At 36.7% G+C, this 23,148-nt stretch overlaps 1 protein-coding gene and 1 long non-coding RNA gene across 3 annotated transcripts; both read right to left on the minus strand.

Moving 5' to 3' along the window:
• On the minus strand, positions 1-5,612 carry LOC116301161 (uncharacterized). Of its 2 annotated transcripts, none has more exons than XR_004197696.2 (3): positions 5,484-5,612; positions 1,065-1,350; positions 1-239 (listed from the first exon to the last, which is right to left on the minus strand). It is a non-coding gene; the product is annotated as an uncharacterized LOC116301161 (long non-coding RNA). The 2 variants fall into 2 exon arrangements; XR_004197697.2 differs by lacking the exon at positions 5,484-5,612 and adding an exon at positions 1,994-2,123.
• Positions 5,613-22,260: 16,648 nt separating this feature from the next.
• LOC116301170 (tachykinin-like peptides receptor 86C) lies at positions 22,261-23,148 on the minus strand. Its single transcript, XM_031710192.2, has one exon. It carries the CDS (start codon positions 23,146-23,148, stop codon positions 22,261-22,263), a length of 888 nt encoding a protein of 295 aa, XP_031566052.2.

Below are 23,148 nucleotides of genomic sequence, written 5' to 3' on the forward strand. Positions count from 1 at the left end.
TAGACGGAAACATTTATTGATTAGTCAGCTGAACTATTTATCTATTAACAATATTATTACATATTTTTATATAATTTTTTAGTCATTTCTAAAATATAACAAGATTGATCTGTAGCATTATTAATATGCATCACAGATTTATTGTGTGTTCATAAATACTTTGTTAGCAGCTGGTTAAATTTTGGTTAGAAGAAGTTAGTAGGTCTTCTGGGATACGTTTTGCGATACCTGACTAGAATCTGCAACACAAAGGTGCAGCATATGGTTAATGATCAGTGACAGTATCTAAAGTTCTGCAAGCCACTTCTTTGGTACAGCAGTTTCCTTGCGTTCGTTAACCTAGGCAACCTTCTCATCATCATCATTACCATCACCATCATTACCACCACCACCATCACCACCATCACCACCATCACCACCACACACACACCACCACACCACCATCACCCACCAACATCACCACCATCACCACCACACCACCATCACCACATCACCACCCACCACCATCACCACCACACCACCATCACCACCATCACCACCAGCACCACCATCACCACCATACCCACCACACCACCATCACCACCACCACCACACACCACCAGACCACACCACCGCATCACCACACCCACCAGCACCACCAGCACCACCATCACCACCAGCACCACCACACCACACACCACCACACCCACCACCACCACCATCACCACCACACCACCATCACCACCAGCACCACCATCACCACCATCACCACCATCACACCACACCACCATCACCACCAACCACCACCACACCATCACACCTCCACACACATCACCATCACACCACCATCCCCACCATCACCCCATCACCACCATACACATACCTTACCATATCATTACCATCATCATCATCATCATCATTATCATCATCACCATCATCATCATTATCATCATCATCATCATCATCATTAACATTACCATCATCATCATCATCATCACCACCACAAGTCACAATTATCATCACTATCACCACCATCATCATCATCTTTAGGAGCAGTATTATCGCATTATCATCATGATTTTTACCGATAAATTTTCCATATTCGTGCGGTCAGTCCATTTGATTTCTTCGTTGTTCTTCCTGTGCCCTTCTCATCAAGGCATCCAGAAAGGCTCTTCGTTCATCATCCGTGTAGGTGTACTCTCTCTCGACTTCGCTTCGTTTTGAAGCAGGCACTCTTTCTCTAATCCTCGACCCGTCTTAAAGAATCCTTCGGTAGGCACCAGAGCTGCACTGATACAAAGAACGAGTAGAACTAGGACTAGTTGGTTCTGCATTATGAGGTTTGGTATTTGAACGGTGAGGATTATCCTGGAACACAGATATAGACGTTATTTTAGTATCATTGTCCAAATTGTGAATGAAAGTACGACAGGCACTTGACAGGCTTCCTTTGCATGGGTTAAATTTATCAGACATGCATCTAATGTAATCAAATGCCAACTTGAATCAATTGTTTTCCACATCACTTTAAGATACTGGAGACCTTCGAAGATGATAAATGTTTTTTCCTCTCTAATTGAAATATTTTATATTGATCTTAGCTAGCTGATCAAAGTCAGAGCACAGCTCTCACAGGTCTAACCCTGAAATAAGTCAGAGCACAGCTAACAAACAGGTCGAACCCTGAAACAACCTCTTGGCTGATTCAAGTCAGGGCAAGGCTAACTCACGGATAGGACCCCTGCAAACAACCCTTGGGCTGATTTAAGTCAGGGCACGGCTAATTCACGGATAGGACCTCACGGCTAACTCACAGGTCTAAACAACCCTGAATAAAACAGAGCACAGCTAACTAACAGGTCGAACCCTAAAACAACCTTTGAGCTGAACTAAGTCAGAGCATGCGCACGGCTAAATAAAGTCACAAATGAAATTTGACTTTGGCGTATTATGTTTTGAGGAGGGAGAAAAACCGAAAAAAAACTTGGAGAAAAAGACAAACTCTACTCACATGTGATAATGACTAGTCCAGAAATCGAATTCGATTCTTCGGCAGTGGTAAGATGCGAGTACACTAACGCTACTGTGCCATATTAATTGATTAAGAGCTATGGTTCTAACTTGACTTTAAGACTAGATATGAAGAACTTCCTTCATCTATTTTAAACGCTTTCCTGTCTACAATCTTGAAGTAGGGAATAACAGAATAGCGCGTTTGTAGTTCTGCCGGAAACATTACGAGATCTAGCGTTGAAAAAGTAAATTCTCATAAAGATATTACTAAGCCTTAAAGTGGGGTTAAATATATCCTGCTACGATGTTTAAAATAGACGACTTCCGAATTCCAATGCACAACAAAGAGAATGAAATAGGAAGCGCTTTTTGCTTTCTTAGCTTAAGTGAAAATTTTTCTAATTGATACGTTAATTAGAATTATTTTTATAATCAATTCTCGCATTTTTTACATCACTTAGACGGTAAGTGTTTTGTATTTCAAACAAAAAATCTGATATTTTTGGCTTTAGTCTAATAATTGCAGTTAAGCCTGGGCGAAAATTTTTGATCCGAAAAACATCTTGTATGTTAGACTGAGAAACACTAAAATTTGACTTGGTTTTACTTTACCAAAAGATATGAAATAAAATACGATTCGATGTAATAATAGTGCGTAAAAATTCAAATGCGATAGAACACGCCTGAAATTTGCCGCTTTTGCCGATTCAGTTCAATGAAACCTTCTTAAAATTGTCTTGAATGCGAGGCTACTCATGGAAATGCAAAAGAAAGGCCACAAATTCCATCGAGAAAAAGTGTGATTTCTTTTCTATTTGCATGTTAGCCTTGCATTCGTAATACTTTTAAGAAGGATCCATTTTCTACTTTTTCCTTAAGTCTGAAAATTAGCAAATGAATACTGAAATAATCTGTATTGAAAGGTTTTTCTTTTTGATTGCTAGATCTGTTCATCGTCAATACAATTCACTATTTTTTAAGAAGACAATGCAATTTCTAGAATGTGCAGGTTTACTGGCTCGCGTACCTTTGAAGTAGAAAACAGAGACCCAGAGACCTTTCAAATGCTCGATACTGGAGATTTGTAGTGGCAATTTCTATACACAAATATGCTTTTTAGCATACATGCAGACAGACAGTCCATTCATTTCTGTGATTTGGCTTTTAGTTTTGGAGATATTTGGGGACAAAATCTAAGATTTCCCTTCAAGAGGTGGTGGGTACCGGGTAACACTACCCCTCCCCCCTTAATCGGGTACCGTGAGATGACAATAGCCCACTTCCGAGATATGTTTCCCTTGTAACGCACAAAGGTTTCAGTATGAGGCTACGTGCTAAATGCTCAGTCATTCGTAACAGGCGGTAAGAATTAATTTAATTTAGCACGTAGCCTCATACTGAAACCTTTGTGCATGACAAGCGAAGCATATCTCGGAAGTGAGCTATTTTTTTGCCCTCATTCCTAACCTGTTGGTTAAGCGTATGATGATCCTAACAGGGGCGCGGCCAGGATTTGCCGAAGGGGGGCCAAAATTAATAAATCCGCCAATTTTTTAGGGGCCACCAGAGCGCGGAACCAGAATAAAAAAGATCGGCAATCTCGCACATCTTAGAAGAAAATCAAAATTACCTTATAAATTATGAAACGCCGCTATTTTATTGCCACGAAGGGGGGAGGGGCGAAAATTAAATTACCGTATTGTATAAAGGCCGCAATTCATAATGTTGCCAAGAAAAGGGGGACCAGGCCCCTTCAGCTTTCCCCACCCGCTGCCTACGCCCTTGCATAGATCCAAGATTTCAAAGTCGATACCGTAAAACCTGCCAAAGTTTTTTTTTTTTGTTTGGTCTCAAACAGTTTTCCCTTACTTCATATAGTCAAGGTTTTCCCAGATTTCTTTACAAATATGTTTTTACGTAATAAATAAATGCAATAACGGAAGTTACAGTGAGAACATTCGAACCGTGAACCCAAATCTTGGGCTCTTTTTTTTATATGCACACTGTAAATAATCCCTTGACTTAATCGATTGGAAATAATATTTATTTTGATCACTCAGTGTATTTGAACTCAATGCTTTTTCAGAGGGTTTGAAACAGTAGAAAGTTCAAGGAATAATAACCAGAAAAGATTAGTGTAATAACTTTTAGTTAAAAACAACAGAATTTAAAATCAATCATTTTAACGGGATGACTTACTTACTTAGTTATTTCTAATTCAACTTTCCAATTAGTCAAAGAAAATGTTGTTAAACAAATGAAGTGCTAAAAAATTTTAGATATTTTTTTTACTAAATTCTTAGAAGTTAATCCCCCACTTGAAAAGATCTACTTACTTTCTTGCTAACAGAAAAATACAAAATAGCTTTGCTTTTTATCAGTACATACCTACAAACTGAAGTATTAAACAGTAATGATAAAAAGGTAAATTATACAACGTGAAAAAGATGAAAGGACTAGCGTCCGAAACGTCAGTAAGTTTTTTCTTCTTTTCACGGTGTATAATTTACCTTTTTATCATTACTGTTTCATTAGAAACACCGACGCAGCTCACCATAGTTTTTAGCTAGTTATATCTTCGAAGTATTAAACATATAAGCTAAACGTTTTGACAGCCGCCGGAATAACTCCCATAGGTAAAGAGATACATTTTAGCGTTTTAAGCAAAACTCTACCAGGTTTTTATTGACATTTGTTAGTTTGTTTTGATCGAAAGAATTCTTTCTAAAATGTTCAATAAGATAATCTGACGGACGTAGCTTAAAATTACTTACTTTAAAACACGTTAGTTTTGTGTGCTTTGGTTTCAAGTTTAGATACGAATGCTTTTAGAAGCACGATGTGTAATCTTGAAGTTGTATCCGTTGTGATAGGTAAACAGAATCCACTCACTCTCGCTCAGTCAAGTTCAAAGTGAAAACGATTAAATGGCTAAAATTAAACTGTTGAATTCTGTTTGTTTTTTGCTTTTAGTTTTCTTACTACTTCTTATCTGAACTTCAAACTTCATTTTCTATATATTTAACTCTATTTATGCAGCCAGTTAGGAACCAAAAAATATAGAAATATGTAATGACTGAATAACAAATTTAAAAAGAGTTACAAAAACTGCGTTCTTATGAATGTTTCATTTGAAGTCCAGTCTTTTTTCCTGTCTAAATTCAAATATTTTTAAATTGACTTTGTTTCGAATCCTAACGAATCTATAAATTTAGACTTCGGGATCTGTATTGACTAACTCAATTACGAATTACGGTGCTTTTCAGAGTTCCGACTAACTTCATTAGCAAATTTTTCAAAAATTATTTTTTTGGTTTTAAAAATTTAAAGCTGAAAAACAATACTGGGTGGAGCCGAGGAAAAGTGGCAAAAACATATTCCGCAAGAATCAAAAGCTCTACCTTCCATAGAAAATGTTGAGTGTTGTATTTGTTTAAATGTTATTGATACGAAAATGTGGCACTTGAAACTATAAACTACTTACATACCACTACTATTCGTGGAACCTTCTTCTAGAGCTCAGCTTGAAACGGTTGTGTTAGAGCGGCAGCTTGTTGACACGTTTTTTATACGAATTATCAGCGGAAGTTACATCGACAGATTTTACAAGAAAAACATCCCCGACCGTCTTAAGCCCACTTAACTTCCTTTAAAAAAATAGAATTTGGAATTGAAATCCCTTCACGATGACATAAAGCTCTTTTTCTAGTTGAAAAGTTTTAATTTTAGATGAAAATCGTTTTGGTTTTGAGAGAAAGCTTTCATGTTTCTTCTGACGTGTGTCAATTGAGAAACAGCTCGTTCACAAGAAAAGATTTACGATCCTACTTCAGATGAGTGGGATATGAATGAGTGAATTATCTCCAAGTGGATCTAGAATCCAGCCTCTTCGACTTCAAAAGCTAAGCTAAGATTACAACGTGCATTAACATTAGAATACCTTATTTATGTCGACTTCTAATCAACTCGAGATCAGTCTACCCCAACGTGCAAAATCAACGAACCAAACTCAGGAGCGAACACTCACAATCTGTAAACTCTCAATATAGATCTTGTTATATATAACACCAGAAAACTTATTTCTTTTCAAATAAATTTTTAAAATATTTAGTGTTGTGGGTAAGCATCTTTTTATTGCTTCGAAATGTTTTGATTTTAATTTAAACTTCGCCATCTTTTTGCTTGCATTTATTTAGTAAACAATTTTGAAAATCTAATCACAGTTTAAGCCGCGTTCTTTCGGCTATTTTTTTTCCTTTTCTTGCAATACTTGCGAACCAAATATTTATATTGCATTAATAATTCTTTAATGAATTATTTAGAAACAGAATAACCGAAATACAAAGTTCCAATGATATTTAACAAATAATATTTAACAAATGGGTACGACTTCATAAAAGGTTTAGAGTTTGGTGTTCGTTGATTTTTGTGAGGCACTCAACTGAGTTCACAGCAAATATTATATATATTCAATATATTATATATATATCTTGTATATACACCGAATCCCTAAAACTTTGACAATTTAGCGATATATATACATATGTATGTATCCCCTTTTTCCTATTGTCTTTCCTTGAAAATCCAGGTATGACAATAGAAAAAAGGAGGTTACACATATATGTATATATATCTTTAAAGTGTCAAAGTTTTAGCGATTCGATGTATATATATATATATATATATATATATATATATATATATATATATATAACATATATTCAATAGTTTAATATATATTAAAAAGACATTGTAGAAATGTTTCTGAAATTGAAAGGATAAGAAGATTGTTCCTTAAAAAAATAGCCTGTATAATAAGTCAGACAGTTAGTCAAAATCTTAAAATTTCAGCTTTTAGTGCAATGATTAATAGCTAGCTCCCCCCAAGAAACCGGATCAAAATTATATGGCTTATTGTCTTTCTATCACGGCGATATCATGATCAATGTTAGAAAAACCATGAATGCCAGCTAAAATTTCAAAAGGTCAATCGGATATTATAATAAATGGTTTCATGGTGGGTATATTGAGCTCTGAATATTGAATTTGACTATTGAATTAAAATCAAATAAACAATTGCGTAATTGAAGTGGACGGAGCTTGCGTCAGGATGTCTGCATCAAGAAAAATTAATGACGATCGAAATTCAAAGATAACTTGTATTTAAGGTTATTTATTTGTACATTCATTTTTTAACTTTATTTTATGACACGGTAATCATAAAAGGTATCTTAGTGCTACTACTAAAGAAGAGTCGAACTGGTTCTATTATTATCAAGATATTTCATTCAAGTGTTACAGCAATATCGAACTACAAAGAGGTCAGCTCTTTTCACGCACTCTGCAGATGTCAAGCATTTTGTAATCAAATAATTGTCAATGACGATATTTACACGCTGAGTCCAGTATTCTTAACTGTGCGTGCCTTTGTAGATGAAACGTACGCTCGACAATGAACAAGTGCTGTGAGGAGGCAAGCTAGATGAAAATGGGCCGACAGAAATTTGTCTTTTTTGTTATCTATTTACCTCCTCCTGCACTTGTTATCGATCGCTAATACTTTAATACTTTAATAAGAAAGAAAGAAAGAAAGAAAGAAAGCCGCAAAGAATGAATGAATGAAAGAAAGAAAAAAATGAAAGAAAGAAAGGAAGAAAGAAAGAGAGGAAGAAAGAAAGAGAGAAAGAAAGAGAGAAAAAAAGAAAGAAAGAAAGAAAAAATGGAAAAAAAGAAAGAAAGAAAGAAAAAAAGGCCGCAAAGAAAGAAAGAAAAAAAGAAAGAAAGAAAGAAAGAAAGAAATCTAGTTGCCTTTGGTTAGTGTTCTGCTTGCTAAGGAAGAGGTTCATATTTTTATCCTCAGTGACCTCATATACTTGTCTTAAGGAGCAAGTGTGGCTTTGTCGGTTACCTTGCTGCTTACTAAGCAAGAGGTTCGTAGTTTGATCCTGAGTAACCTAACACACTTGTTTTAAGGAGAAAGTGTGGCTCGGTTGCTTAGTGTGGTGCCTTCTAAGCAAAAGGTTCATATTTTGATCCTCAGTGACCTCACACACTCGTTTTAAGGACCAAGCGTTGCTTCCTCGGTAAGTCTACAAAAGCTCAATATCTCCAATTTGATTCTCCACGATCTCTTTTCACTTCAGAGTATCGACATGTGATGGAAGATGCACGTGTATAAATTTTTAAGATCCCGTTTGCGTTTTTGCAAAACATAAGTCAGGATGTTCAAGCCGCCATCTGAACTTGGAATTGGATACTAGAAATATAATTATAGCTTATACATAAAAAAAAGAGATTGTTGTCGGTAAGGTAGCTTTAGCTAAGTATCTTAGTCATCCTCCATTTCTGTACATCTCCATTTCCTTGCGTTCTCGTGAATTTGAAAGAGGAAGGATATTTTACTCTTTCGGCAAAGCGTTCAAACATCCAAGGCAGAGAAATTCAAACTATAGGGAAATCAGATGTCGGTATTTTGAAAAGAAAATCGAACGCGACAATGATCAAATGCGTGACTAAATTTGGGCATGATCAAAAGTGGTAGCTTTGCGTGGTCAGAAAATGTAAAACAAATGCTTTGCTATCGGCAATTCAACTTTAATGAGAATTAGAAAAACATGATCAAACTGGGAAATCGTCAGACCTTTTTAGCTTTGAATTACTAATTGTATATTTTCCTTTGTATATATAATAGTATTAGATTTTAGTGAGTAGTTCTCAGTTTTTATGTAGGTCCATGCAGCTTTGCTAAGTTGCCTTTTAAATGGCCTGCATGGAGAAATAAAGTATGTACTGTATGTATGTAAAGTATGTGTCGTATCACTTTGAAATGATATTCCTTATTAATCCTCGGTGAATGTATTCGCAATGAGATTATATTATAGACTAACTACGAAGTGAAATAATGAAATCCAAAACGTAATAAATACTTTAAATATTTGAATAAAAATATGTAGGAAAAAGATAAATTTAGTGTAAAATACACTGCTAGAATATGAGGACAAAAACTAACCTACGCACTGTTTATCAAACTCAAATAAGCTTGGCAAACTGTCGTTTGTCATAGACTAGGCAATTGGAATCGCCAGGGCACGGGTTTAAATCCCCAATTTTTTTCTGAGTCTTTCAATTTGCAGCTGCACAAGTTGCTTCACTATACTGCGAGGATCAGCTCAATCAGTTGATAGACATAGGCATATTGAGTTAATTTTTCAATGTTTTTCGAGTCAAGTTTCTGTGTAAACCGTTCAGCTCTTTCGAGGTCCTTTGTTCCTCAAATAGTACATTCTCCTTTCCAGACCCTACTTATATTAGCCAAATCGTAGGCTCTGGGAAGCTCTACTGACCGGAAGTCAGAATCTTGCGACCAGTTCGTCAGGGCGCATGCTCGCTGAATATGAAATTTTTCTAGCTCTTTCTGTCTAATTTCAGGAATTATGACGTTTTCTCTCGTAATCTCACTTAGAACCATTGATTCTCTAAAATCAGTTCATAACGTTACTGAATAAAGCTTATCCTTTAAAATCAGGAGAGCGACTTAATTTGTCCCTGCCAGGACAAAAAGCACAAAATGACTTTATGCGGACTTTATCTTTAGATTTGAACAGTTGGTTTGAACTGGTTTTGGGTTAATGTGAAGAACTGGTTAAAATATTTTTTCCGCTCTACAACGACACGTGGTCTGAAATGGGAAAACATTATACGCCTAAGCTAAAGAGCTAAAGAGGTCTTTTGAACCATATCACGTTCAGTGTATTTATTCACTCTCCAATTCTGAAGTGTTCATATTATAAACGAATTGAAGAGAAGACAAATCGTACCCAGATATACACCATTACTCATTACACTACAGACAGCTACCATGGTCAACGAACCAAATCGTTTTCTTGGCGTAGCAGACGTTTTGAAAAAGATTATTTTTGATAATATTGATAATATTATCATGGCAGCTTTTGCTGATGTGAGCTTTTGTAGATTTCGCCTGTTTACATTAACACTCGCTACCACTACATTTAGTATTTTTTGTTTATATTTGCCGAGGAAAGAACACCGGAGAAGCGAAAAAACCAACGTGGCAAGGGAGAGAACAGCACCTCAAACAAGCTAAATAGAGGCTTTGCACCAGCGCGTGATGGCAGCCGTGAGAGGAGACAGGAACAATTGAATCTGGTCTAATCTGATTTACAGAAAAAAGAATCGTGTTTCATATAAGAAAAATACTATTTGTTGTGCCTCCTGTCATGGCTGCCATCACATGAAGGTGCAAAGCCTCTATAGACGATTTCCGAGATGCGCGAGCGTTGTCCAAGCTATGTATCGCGTGCTCAGATTCGAAAACGAGGCATTTTCGGGCAAAATCTTATGCGCGCTATGAAAAACACATACAAAAGCTTTGACATTATGTTAATGAAGGAAAAATCTGTAGTTCCTTTACGTCAGAATTATGACTTGTTGAAAAAAGAAATAGCTCCCTTCAGACGAAATCTTCTCTTCAAGGGTTTTAGAAATAGCCTATAACTCTTTTGTTTGTTAACGTTTCTTAAGAAAACTGACCGAAATTGCCTCGTTATCATGTCTGCGCCTGCGATATTTTTAAAATGGCATCTCGGAAATCGTTTATTTTTTATGTGGCGTCCGCAGGGATAGAACCAGCGACCCGATACACTGGACTCACATCGTTAAAAGGCGACGCAGCGTACGCCGCCCGTTCATTGACAGGAATATCATCTTGTGTTTTGTAATTTTAAAAATATTTCTTTAAGAAACAAAGCTACATCAAACAAAAAAAAGAAAAAACGTAAACATGGATAAATAATAAATAAATAAACCCCTCATTTTTTTAAGGAATGAATAACGATACTAAATTGATTTACTACGCGACGTAAAGCACACGTTTTCTCGTGCAGTAATTCAATTCATAGACATCAGCCAAGTTTCAATTATTTCAACCTGTACAAGTTAAAGATAATCTTTATGCTAAGTATTTCATAAATATATGAGGTTTAATATCTAAGTTGTATTCAAGGGTCATTCTCAGTAAGTATTAGAAATAACTATGATTGGGGAAGGGCGGAGGTTAATAATATTGAGAATATTTACAAATACCAACCCCCCAAAAAATACTAATAAGTAAAATCCTTAAAAGTCCTTAGATTATGAGAAGCTCTAATTCGAACTACAACAAAGTTACTTTTCCAGCATGTCAAGGGAAGAAAAAATTAATTTTGTTATTACAGTCAAATCGTTTTGAAACGCTGTATTTTCTCAGCTGCAACTCGTTTGAATCAGCATAGATTTTTGAACAAGTAAAGCGTTCCAGTCAAGAAAACTAGTTTCACAAAAGGATAATATGTTACACTTTTAGATGAAGCTTCTCTCCAAAGGCTACACCTAAATCAGTTCAATTCTTTTCCCCTCAAAATAGACGCTTTAGGAGAGCTGCTTTAGGGACAACATGAAGATCTGAATCCTACAGTTTCTCGTTTTGAAATTATTTGTTAATGAAATCAATAATATTTGAAATAAATTTTATCAAATTAAAAAAGAAAGGGTTACAAAGAATCAGTTACGGAATGAACTTACCTATTGCCCCGTTGTTTTGAAGCGTTTGTATAAATACGTCATGTAGTTTTTGGGCTTTTTAAAAGAACCATTACAGGAGGATCGTTTCGAGGAGTCTAAAAGTCTGTCAGGCAAATCGGAACAAGAACGACAGTTTGATACAGAGACCTCTTAGACGGCCGGTCTAGTTGAAGTGGCTCCACTCAAATTACACTTTGTATCCATAAATATAAGACAACGATTTATAGTATTTATAAATTGTGAATCCTGCGATCTTGGCTGTCTCCGTTATAGAATACGGTTCCTATTAAGCACTCGAGTGGTTGCCGTGTAAACGCATTTAGCTTTATTTGGAGTAAAATTTCAAGATATTTTTTCATTCATTTACTGAATGAATCATATATGATCTATCTAATGATTCATCCATCCATCCACCCATCCATCCACCCATCCATCCACCCATCCATCCATCCATCCATCCATCCATCCATCCATCCACCCATCCATCCACCCATCCATCCATCCATCCATCCACCCATCCATCCATCCATCCATCCATCCATCCATCCATCCATCCATCCATCCACCCATCCATCCATCCATCCATCCATCCATCCATCCATCCACCCATCCATCCACCCACCCATCCACCCACCCACCCACCCATCCATCCATCCACCCATCCATCCATCCATCCATCCATCCATCCACCCATCCATCCACCCATCCATCCACCCATCCACCCACCCATCCATCCATCCAGTTTTTGTTCTAATTTCTAGGTCCCTGATCAATTCAGCTAAATCTTCCTCTTCAGCTCATCATGTTCGCTAATTGTATTGTATAGTTTAGTAAATACATACCGGAAATTGCTCCACAAATAAAGTACTTTAGAATTGTACACTCTCCAAGATTTGTATCTTGACTTTTTTCGCATAGTGAGTCACTCAGGGTAACTATTATTTATTTTCCATCAAAAATTGCGTATTTAGGATCGCTTATTCCTAAAAAAAACCCCTCAGTTTTCAATCATCATGATTTCCCCATCTGATAAATAGAAATATATTCAAAAAGTCCACGAGAAGAAAAATCGTAGAGAAATTTTATTTTTTTATGAAATCGCGAGCATACGGTTGCTCGATTCAGTGCTCTTCAGTATATATCTAGCTTCGATCATGCACCTGAACCACTAAATTCGAAATTATTTACATTTATCTTCATTGGTTCTCAAAATATCTACGAAATTAGCTCAACAATCATACCATAGAAAAAGTATGTTATTATTCTCTCTCTCTTGTACTGATCGCGATTTGTAACAAATTAATTTCTGGGTTTTTTTCTTTTTTTTTTTTGTTTTTTTTTTTTTTTTTTTTTTTTTTTTTTTTTTTGCACTGGCAGCATACGAGTTTGTTCACGTACTTCAAAGTGATAATTTCCTTCCTACAGACAGTTGGATTCAACTAACATTTTAAGAGCCCGGAAATCTTAAAATATCACTTCCATCTACAAATAGTAGTTTTCAGGAAATTTTTTCCAGTGTATTGTTGTCTTAAGGTTTTCAAATTGATGTTAAAGGTGGGTCAGTAATCTTCACTTCCTTTGATCTTTAGAAAGAATATGAGGGATAAATTCAGTAGGCCAGTATAAAAAAAAAACATCAGTTTTATCGGGCCTCTGGCTGTTCGAAAGTCAGGGCACGGCTAACTCACAGATTAAACCCTGAAACAACACCGGCGGGCTGAATAAAGTCAGGGCATGGCCAACTCACTGAAACAACCCCTGGGTTGATCCAAGTCAGGCACGGCTTACTCACAGATTGAACCCTGAAACAACCTCTAGGCTGATCAAAGTCAGGGCATGGCCAACTCACTGAAAAAACCCCTGGGTTTATCTAAGTCAGGCACGTCTTAATCACAGATTGAACCCTGAAACAACCTCTGGGCTGATCAAAGTTAGGGCACAGCTACCTCACACGCACACGCACAAAAAATACACAATTTGGTAGGGTTGAGCCTGGGTAAAAGTCAGGGTGCGCAATGCTAACTCACAGATAAGAGGTAATTAATATTAGTTTTACTATATGAGCAGCTTTTCATTTTACCATCTATTTCATATCATGATGATGGACACGATAAATAAGAAAGCTTGATTTTAAATATTGCATTTTTGTTTGGGGAAAAATGAATAAATAAGATTGATTAAAACCGTCCAAATAGCCAACGGATTTACGTTGATAACGCGCGTGAGAATGCCTGCGCATATCACGAGAAAATTAAAGCCGGACTGCCTGCAGCCAATTCCTATCAAAGTAGTATATCATTTTCACTGCCAAAGAAGCCATTCACCTCATACACGCGGTTATAAGTCTTGGGAACAAGAGTTTTGCCTCCGGCCTGTGCTCTAACACTAACTGAACTTAATACCATATAGCCAACAACTGTAATAAATTGATACATTCATAACCAATATTTATCATGAATTGATACATTTTCCCAAAACTCAAAACCTCCCCGGTTCCCATAAAACCAGTTCTAGTGAAGGGTCCCGTCCGGCCCAGCTAGTGGGCTTTCCCTCCCAGTCGCATACCATGTCGCATGGTTGGCCGTAGAGGGTCAGGACGCATAACTCCATAAAAAAACGCAGATGTAAACAATTGATAATTGTATAAATACATAACAACTAATAACCATAATAACTACGGTACAGCCATAACAAGCGAGTAAAGCGGTGACTACGTGAAAATATAAAATTTGACCACAGGCTAAACAGTAAACACGAAGCTTGACTACCACTAGGGAAACTAAACCATGCAAACACACGTATCCGATCGAGCTGTGGACAAGAACATATCAAACACAACCAAAGAATAGAGTCCATGGGAAAGTAAACATGAACTCCGAGAGCAAACATGTGGCTGGACTGAACTACGACCAAACACACATTCACAAATAAATCTTAAAACGATGTCAAGAATCGAGCGAAGATCAGCTAAGATCGTAAACATGACATGAAACAATCAAATAATTACCTCGACGACTGTTGGTACTGGACAGCAATGTCGTATAGGCGACGTTTGTACGGAAAAACTAAGAAAAAAATCCGTCTAGCACTGACTGGTACAGCGAACCTGAACAAATGAGTCCGAAACCTTGGAATCTCTCGCTTAAATAGGAAACTACCGACCCGGGGGCATTCATAATGCTTCTCACCTAGGAATCACACCCAGAAAGTCATGCTAGCATTCCGCGCGTACTCGTTTCATGGCTGCTTTAGGGGTGAAAATAGCTCTAAACACTGCATTTTAAAAGCATTCCAGCTGATGTACTTTGACTTAAAAAGGCTCGCATGTTGGGTCTCAGTTGCCGTTTAAGAACGCAAAGGCCGTGGTCGTCGGTGCCATAAATATTCTTAAATAAAAAGTCCAAACAGCTGTCTTCTCGACGATGTGATATATGTTCAGTTCTTCAAGCATATTATTTTCTCAGAAAACAATTCCGAGCTCCAGTATCTTCTGGTTCAAATATTTTCCATTAACCTCCATTCAACATCTCAATTCAAGCAAATGTTTAAGTATCATTTGCCTTGCATGGCCGGCTGCACAGGTTAGCCTAGGACAATAAATTCTTTTTACAATTCTTTAAAAAGTCTATTCATAAAACAGTTCTATGTTTTGATCGAAGCGGATTGCCCGCGCGTGCGGAGCACCTTACTTAATTTTTTGTACGAAATAGTTTTGTATTTGTGCACCAAAAAATTTAATTTAGAAAATATAGGCACTGCTAACGTCCCTGAACAAACTCAACCATTTCGGGTCAGATTGGCTAAGACTTGCTAGAAAGGCCACCGAACTCAACCATTTCGTGACAAGTTAGGAAAGACTCGCTGCTAAGGCCCCTGAACTCAACCAATGGAATCGTGAGAAAGGTTTCTTGTTAAGTTGAACATGAAAAAACCAGGAAGACCACCGGCTTAAAATGCGGCAACGACAGCAATGACAAACAACGCAAAAAAACAACAACAACAACAACAACAACAACAAACAAACAAAAACAAAAAAAAACATAAAAACTTTTAGAAACAACAACTGAAAATGGGAGCAATGCTGATGTTCAAAGACTGTTGAAAGCACTGATTTGGGTAGACAGGGATTGACTAAACTATGGCGGTTTAAAAGCCAGTCGGAAAAAGTATATTCAAGTATTTTTGTTCTTAAAAAAAATTCTAAAAAAAAAAAGAAAAGAAAAGAAAAATTGGGTAATCATAAATGAATTTCAGGTCCCCCATCCAAGTACTAATCTCACTCAAACGTGCTTGAAAGCCCAAGTTTTTTCCACTGGGCCACGGTTTTAGGAAATTAGCACAACAATAGCCATGACAACAAAGAGTTAGATAGACTAAATTATTTTTCACTTCAAATTAACGTGCCAGTGCGTGGCAGAGTGCAAGGGATTAGCTGCAGATATGGTCTGGGGGCCGGCTAGTCTCTCCCCTGATGCTTCGGCTAGAACACAATCCTGCGTAGTCCGTACACTCAAGGGCAGCCGTCAGGTCCGAAGTCCATACGACGACCCAGCGGATGTCTCGGGGTATGGCATGAAGGCACTAGTTTTTTCCCCTGTATTTTGGAATTAATTATCTAATTATTATTGGTGGATGTGGGTTCCATTCCCACCGTATTAGGAGTACTTTTCTTCTTCCTCGTTTCTTTTAGCCTTTGATCATTTTCTTTATATCTATTTCTTAATTTTTCTTTATGGACGATTCTTATTAATTCAAAGCTCATAGCATTCTGTTTTAAACAGGGTGTCTCCTTTTTTTCTTACATTCAGCATTAAAAGTTAAGTGATTTTTATCTGAAAAAATCGAGCTTTGCACGTGCTTTCCTGGTTTAAAAAACTGTCTGGGAGCAGTTGACTTTCAAGAGCTTTCACTAAATAGAACGATTTCACATAAGCGTTTTTAACATTGCAAATATGTTTTGTTGAGTATTTAACAAGTTATATTGTTTTTATTCCGCTGAAGGTGTATACAGTCAATTCAAAAAACGTTGTCGTCGGCCGGCTCAAGCCTACGCGACTTGACCGAAAGGAATATGGGTAAAAATCACTGAAGCGGTTAAATATTCGTTCTGAATTAATTGTTTCCTCTAGTAATAAGATAATAATGGCGAGAAACAATCCATCAAATGCATGTCTTTGGGTTTAGGGAAACAAAAACAAAGTACTTATGATTCAGTTCACAATTTCGAAAATATGAAGGCATTAAAAAAACGTCTCCTTCAACGCTTCCCGCTCGCCTACTAGTCAGGTGGCTAAGTGGTCAGATCTATACATAGCGGACAAAAGCACCAAAATTTGCATAGATGTAGATTAGAGTATGGCAATCAATATTAGGACCGGTGCCCATTTCAATCTCATCAGGATTCCATATTAATTGGTCTTTAATTTTCTGAAAAAAGTCAGTTATGGGCTTCCTGTGGTCAATATCTTTAAAATGTGGTTTTTTGGCCGATATTCTTTTTAAAATTCATATTTTTGATTCCAAATAGCTAGTACTGTTTGCTATTATCATTTCCATTAATAAATATATTTCAAACATCGAAATAATGATGAGTTTTCAAATAAGTACTTATCGAGCTCGTACCCAGTCCTCAACTCGGTCATCCAAGATAATAGACAAAAAAATACCCATTTTCTTCTAAACGTATGGCGATTTTTACATATTTCCCCATTTTCGATACTTTTAGACTTTCATATCTATAGTTTATGCAATTGAATACTATCTTGTATGACATGTATCTCCGATTCAAGGGAATCTCAAACAGATATTCCTAGCTTATACAAACGCCAAATTTCTATCATTAATGTGTGTTACTCCCCGGCATTGCATTGACACTTGCAAAGAGGATTGCAGTCTAGGCCAGCCTTCACACATTTACATCTTGTACACTGCTACTTGCAAGCACACTTACGTAATTCCTGGCAAGCCTTTGACACCTCTGAAATGGTCATTTAGTCAGGCGTCCACACGTCGTCAATCTTGTGCCAGCCAAATTGATCAGGAGAAGGAATATCCTGGTTGCTTATATCACTCGTTGTCCAGATACCTGCCTGGAGGATAACTCTCTTAATATGCTGCAATAGTGCATTCTAGAGACAAAAACGTTGGCATTACATCGGTTATATTTCTAAGTTATATTATTTTAAATTGTCTTACCTGAGTAGTAGGAGTATTGCCAATTGCTCTGTTGTGTCTACAAAACAGATCCATTCTCACATCGTTGATGGAGCTCATGGCTTATCGTACATGACGACAGTCATTCTTTCAAGCTCATGAAAGTGGGTCGAATTTTGGTCGTTGCAAAGTACCCAATGCTGCATCCCCGCCCTTCAATATATGGTAGTGCCTCCCCCGGGTACCCAAGCCTGCCAGGCAGACCGTTTGCCTTTGGAATGGGAAGAAACTTCAAGTTCTTAGCATTAACAAGGATTTGTGCTTCCCTTTGTGTACAGAATTCGCGCTCCCTCCCTGTTTCCCACGCTATTACCGGCTGCGACACTACGTCTTCATTCTGTGGAAGGCAAACGGTCTGCCTGGCAGGCTTGGGTACCCGGACTTGGGTACTTTGTAACGACAATGTGACACCCACTTTGGAGTTCCTTGCTATACATCTATTTCAGCAGCTGACCTCAGATTCAACCCACTTCCATGAGCTTGAAAGAATAGGGAAATATGTAAAAATCGCCATGCGTTTAGAAGAAAATGGGTATTTCTTTCTCTATTATCTTGGATGACCGAGTTGAGGACTGGGTACGAGCTCGATAAGTACTTATTTGAAAACTCATCATTATTTCGATGTTTGAAATATATTTATTAATGGAAATGATAATAGCAAACAGTACTAGCTATTTGGAATCAAAAATATGAATTTTAAAAAGAATATCGGCCAAAAAACCACATTTTAAAGATATTGACCACAGGAAGCCCATAACTGACTTTTTTCAGAAAATTAAAGAACAATTAATATGGAATCCTGATGAGATTGATATGGGCACCGGTCCTAATATTGATTGCCATACTCTAATCTACATCTATGCAAAGTTTGGTGCTTTTGTCCGCTGTGTATAGATCTGACCAAAATCTTGCACTTAGCCACCTGACTATACGAAGGTTCGTGCTGTAAATTAGGCATAACTAGTCAGATAAAGTTATGGAGTCAGTTCGGCTTCAATGATTGCTACCCAGAGTTCCTTTCGGTCCAGTCGCGTAGGCTTGAGTTGGTCGACGACAACATTTTTTTGAATTGACTGTATGTACTACAATTAGTAAACAGCTAAAGATTTAAAGGTTTTTATTCATCATATTATTAATTATTTCGACATGCACCGACATAAAATCAATTCTTGAGCTGGGATAGCTATAATCAGTGCTCTTTAATAACTAACATTAACAGCAGTAAACACATAAGCGAAAACCCCACTCACAATTCACTCTAAGTCATTAGCTAATGTTTCTATTTGACACTCGACTTTCGTGAGTACACTGCTCACTTTATCGAGGGTTTCCATTGCTTTCTTGCACATATTTGTGTGTGCTTCCTGGGCCTCTTTTGCCACTTCTGTAGCTGTCTTTTTTTTTTTTTTTTTTTTTTTTTTGCTTGTCTCTTTCTTCTTCGTCTTCTGACGAGGATTAAACAGGGAGGTTTTCGAAGATGGCGTTTTTCTTTTGAAAATTTGTTCTTTTCTTACAAACATTTTTATCAATTTCTATCATTTTTTATTAATCTAAAAGTGAACTGCATCATGCGAATGCCTTGGTTAGCAAAGTGACTGAAAAATTAATTCTTCGTCGATACATGGTGAAGCGAAGTTTTGTTTGTCATGCAAAACAAAAATAACATCATTAATGATAAGTAAATAACATTGACACAAAGAAACTTATCATTAATGGACGAGTATGGTTTAAGATTTGATTCGGAGCTTTCAAAGGTCCTTTTCGATTCACTGGACGTGAAACAGTTAACGAGACCCAGAGAGAGTGACTTTTTCACATCAATTGAAAGGACCATTTTCGTATTCGAGAACAATAAAAACTTTTCATATGTTTACTTAAACATCGTTATGTAAACGAAGTAAAATGAAAGGTATGTTTTTCCTAAAAAATATTTGAGATTACCAAAAGGTATGTTTTTCCTAAAAATATTCGAATTCTCCAAAACTGGGATTTGTACGAAGTTGCATAACTAATATCATAGTGTGAAAAAACAAATTAACAAATAACAAATAATAAATAAAGAAAAAAGAAAAAAGAAAAATAATTTGTGAACGTCTTGCATGATTCATGTAATTTCATTTCCACATGTGATATCGCCTCAGAACTAAGTCTGCCGGCCGTAGTACAACATAAGTTGTATCGTGCGGCCAAGCCCTTGAAAGTTGGTTCATGGTGGTATATTTTGATTCGTGTTATCGTGGTATTCACGGGAATTCGCAATTCTACATACGGTCGAGCTGCATGCCATTTTTCTTATAAAGAAACTCTTAAAGCTAGATAATTTGTACAAGAACGGATTAAGAGCAGCATTTACATTCATCAACAGTACCGCTACAAAAAACTTGCTTCCGACATTTCTCTGAAGTTCAGTGGAAAACGCAAATTGTAAATAAAAAGCATAGCTAGGCACCCAACACAACAGAAAGGCGACAACTACAGCAAGAACACACCAAGTGACTCTCTTTTTCTTCTTTCTCTCAGTGATCTCTCGTTCTCCTGTAGGTTCGACTGTTTGCTTGCACCAGAGGGAAATGCAAATCCTCGTCAAAGAAAAAAACATTAATAAAACTGCAAGACATATTTCTGTGGCAACAAATGTGGCGTTCAACTTGGTCGTGTACAAGGATCGTTTGCAAACTACTTTGTTGGAAGCATCGTGCTTTACCCAGATTGCAGTCGGTAAAGATACCAAAAAAGAGTAGATCCAGGATATGATAATTAAATTTCTGATATTTCGTAGAGAAAATCGTTGACGGAAGGAGTGAGGGCGGCAAACAGCAAAGTATCGCTCAACAGATAACGTCAAAATTGTGAACAAACAAACGCTGCACGCCATCCAAGCGATGTTACTTGCTAACAGTAGTTTACACAACCAGTCACCAAGAACTCCATCTGGCACGGAATGACGGAAGAAAGGCAAGAATATGAATTCAGGAGCAAGAAAAACACCAAATAAAAGATCTGCTACAGCTAAGTTTAACATCAGATAGTTTGTGGATGTTTTCGTTCCTCGTTCATTGGTGATGATACGAAGAACGAGAGAGTTTCCTGTTATATTCAAGACAAGAACAACAGAAAAAAGGACAGAAAAAACGATATTTTGCAATTGATACATGTCGCATCGAAAAGAACATTTTCTAGAAAAATGGAGATATGAAACTTTTAAAAAATGAATCTTAATTCCGGACTAGGAATTAAAGCTTCCGCATTGAAAGAAATGAATTAGCAGCAACTGAAACGATGCCAACTTATTTGAACGAATCAATTAGAATCGGGACAAAAAAATCAGTGTGTCACAAAATGTTACATTTCAGGTTTAAGATGATTGGATGAAGAAATGTAATCCAAATTAAGTACGAATAACTTGATTCATTCAAGTAATTACGTGTATAAATACCCCATGAGCAAAATAACCAGCTACTTAGTTATATTGCATACATCATTGTACATCTGAACAAATTTTTTTAAAACTTTAAGTTATAAGTATTTTATTATAATAATAAAATATTATAATAATTCTTAATCTTGTTAAACTCGGGCGACTAGGTATAGGCCGGTAACTCAGAAATATATTTAATTTACTTTCAAGATATAGGAACAGATTGTCTTGGCTAATAATGACTAACGCGTGAGAGGAAATTAAAGATGACACTAAGGAAAAAAAATATTAAGTACTTTTATTCACAAAAAATGTAATTAAAGACACCTGAGGTGCTTACTATTTAACCAATCAGCTCAGGTTGGAAATTCGCCTGCTAATAGTAAGTAAAGACTGGGTATATTTGGCTTCCGATAAATGGTAGGCGTGGATTAAAAAGTGGATTACTTCAATCGGAAAGCAGTTGCGATTTTTCATCGCCTTCGTCAAGTTTGTTAAGTTAACTACAAGATATACCCTGAGGATCAGGCCACCCATTATCATAATATTTTAGCCTTGTAGTTTTTTTCTTTTTCTTTTTTGGCCCTAAATGAAAATTACGACAGCCAACAAAAAAGCCTCCTTTGGCTGTCTTACACTTACACCTATTATATTGTTAATTATATTGAAAATTCTAAATATTATTCGACCATATATATTCTTGTAATTCTATTATATAAAATTGGAAAAAAAAAACCAGTATAAACTGAAATTGAAATTGAAAACTTAATACATTACAACCGTAATATATAATGTTTGTATATTCCCATATACACTTAAACCAAAATCTTTGATAGTTACAAACAAAAGTATATTGGTCATACTGACCATTCTTTTTCTTTTTAAAACAACCAAATTAAACCTGGTTCTCCCAGACTCAGAATTTTAACATAATTTTTTCTTGGTTGTTTCAACCAGTCAGTTTTTACAGTCACATACTGTACAACTCCCTTGGCCTTTTTCTGTTTTTGGTTTCTCGTTTACAGGTGTTTCGGTTGTCTTTTCATGCAATACGCTTACAAAGACTCTTTTCCACAGCAAACAACCTTTTTGACCAAAACCTTGAATCTAGAACTTTGAAAGCTAAATAGATACGGGTCCAGAGCAGCGTTAAAAGATGCAACCAATGTTGTTGCAATGTCAACAGCTTCAAAAGGCGTGTTTGACAAACCATGAATGATATAGTGCGCGGCTGCTGGAATCCAACACACTACAAAAGTGACAACTACAGCAAGAACACACCAAGTGACTTTCTTTTTCTTCTTTCTCTCGGTGATCTCCCGTTCTCCTGTAGGTTCGACTGTCTGCTGGCACCAGAGGGAAAGGAATATTTTCACAGAAAAAAATATCATCAGAGACAAGGAACATGTTATTTCTAGAAAAATATACACCGCGTAAACTTTTCTAGTGGTAACGTTAATGACGCAGTATAAATATTCTCTGTTCAAGTGATTAAGAACAAAAAAGGGTGACAATACAACAACAGCATACATCCAGGACACCACAACGAGCACTTTGACGATCTTCGGCGAGAAACGCTGACGAAAGGTGTGAGGACGACAAACAGCAAAGTATCTTTCAACTGATAAACAAATCATGGTGAAAATAGAAGCTCTGCACGCCATCCAAGCGATGTTACTTGTTAACAGTAGTTTACACAGCCAGTCACCAAGAACTCCATCTGGCACGGAATGACGGAAGAAAGGCAGGAATATGAATTCAGGAGCAAGAAAAACACCAAATAAAAGATCTGCTACAGCTAAGTTTAACAGCAGATAGTTTGTGGATGTTTTCATTTCTCGTTCATTGGTAATGATGTAAATAACAAGGGAGTTTCCTGATATATTGAAGACAAGAACAACAGAAAACAGGACGGAATAAACGATATCTTGCAATTGATACAT

The sequence above is a fragment of the Actinia tenebrosa genome, unplaced genomic scaffold (genome assembly GCF_029948245.1).
Source record: "Actinia tenebrosa isolate PJP-AT-01 unplaced genomic scaffold, QUT_ActTen_1.0 PGA_scaffold4__44_contigs__length_22323623, whole genome shotgun sequence".
Taxonomy (NCBI): Eukaryota; Metazoa; Cnidaria; class Anthozoa; order Actiniaria; family Actiniidae; genus Actinia; species Actinia tenebrosa.

Coding starts and splice junctions, on each gene's coding strand:
- LOC116301170 (XM_031710192.2), bottom strand. CDS start 23,148: ATGTATCAATTGCAAGATATCGTTTATTCCGTCCTGTTTTCTGTTGTT.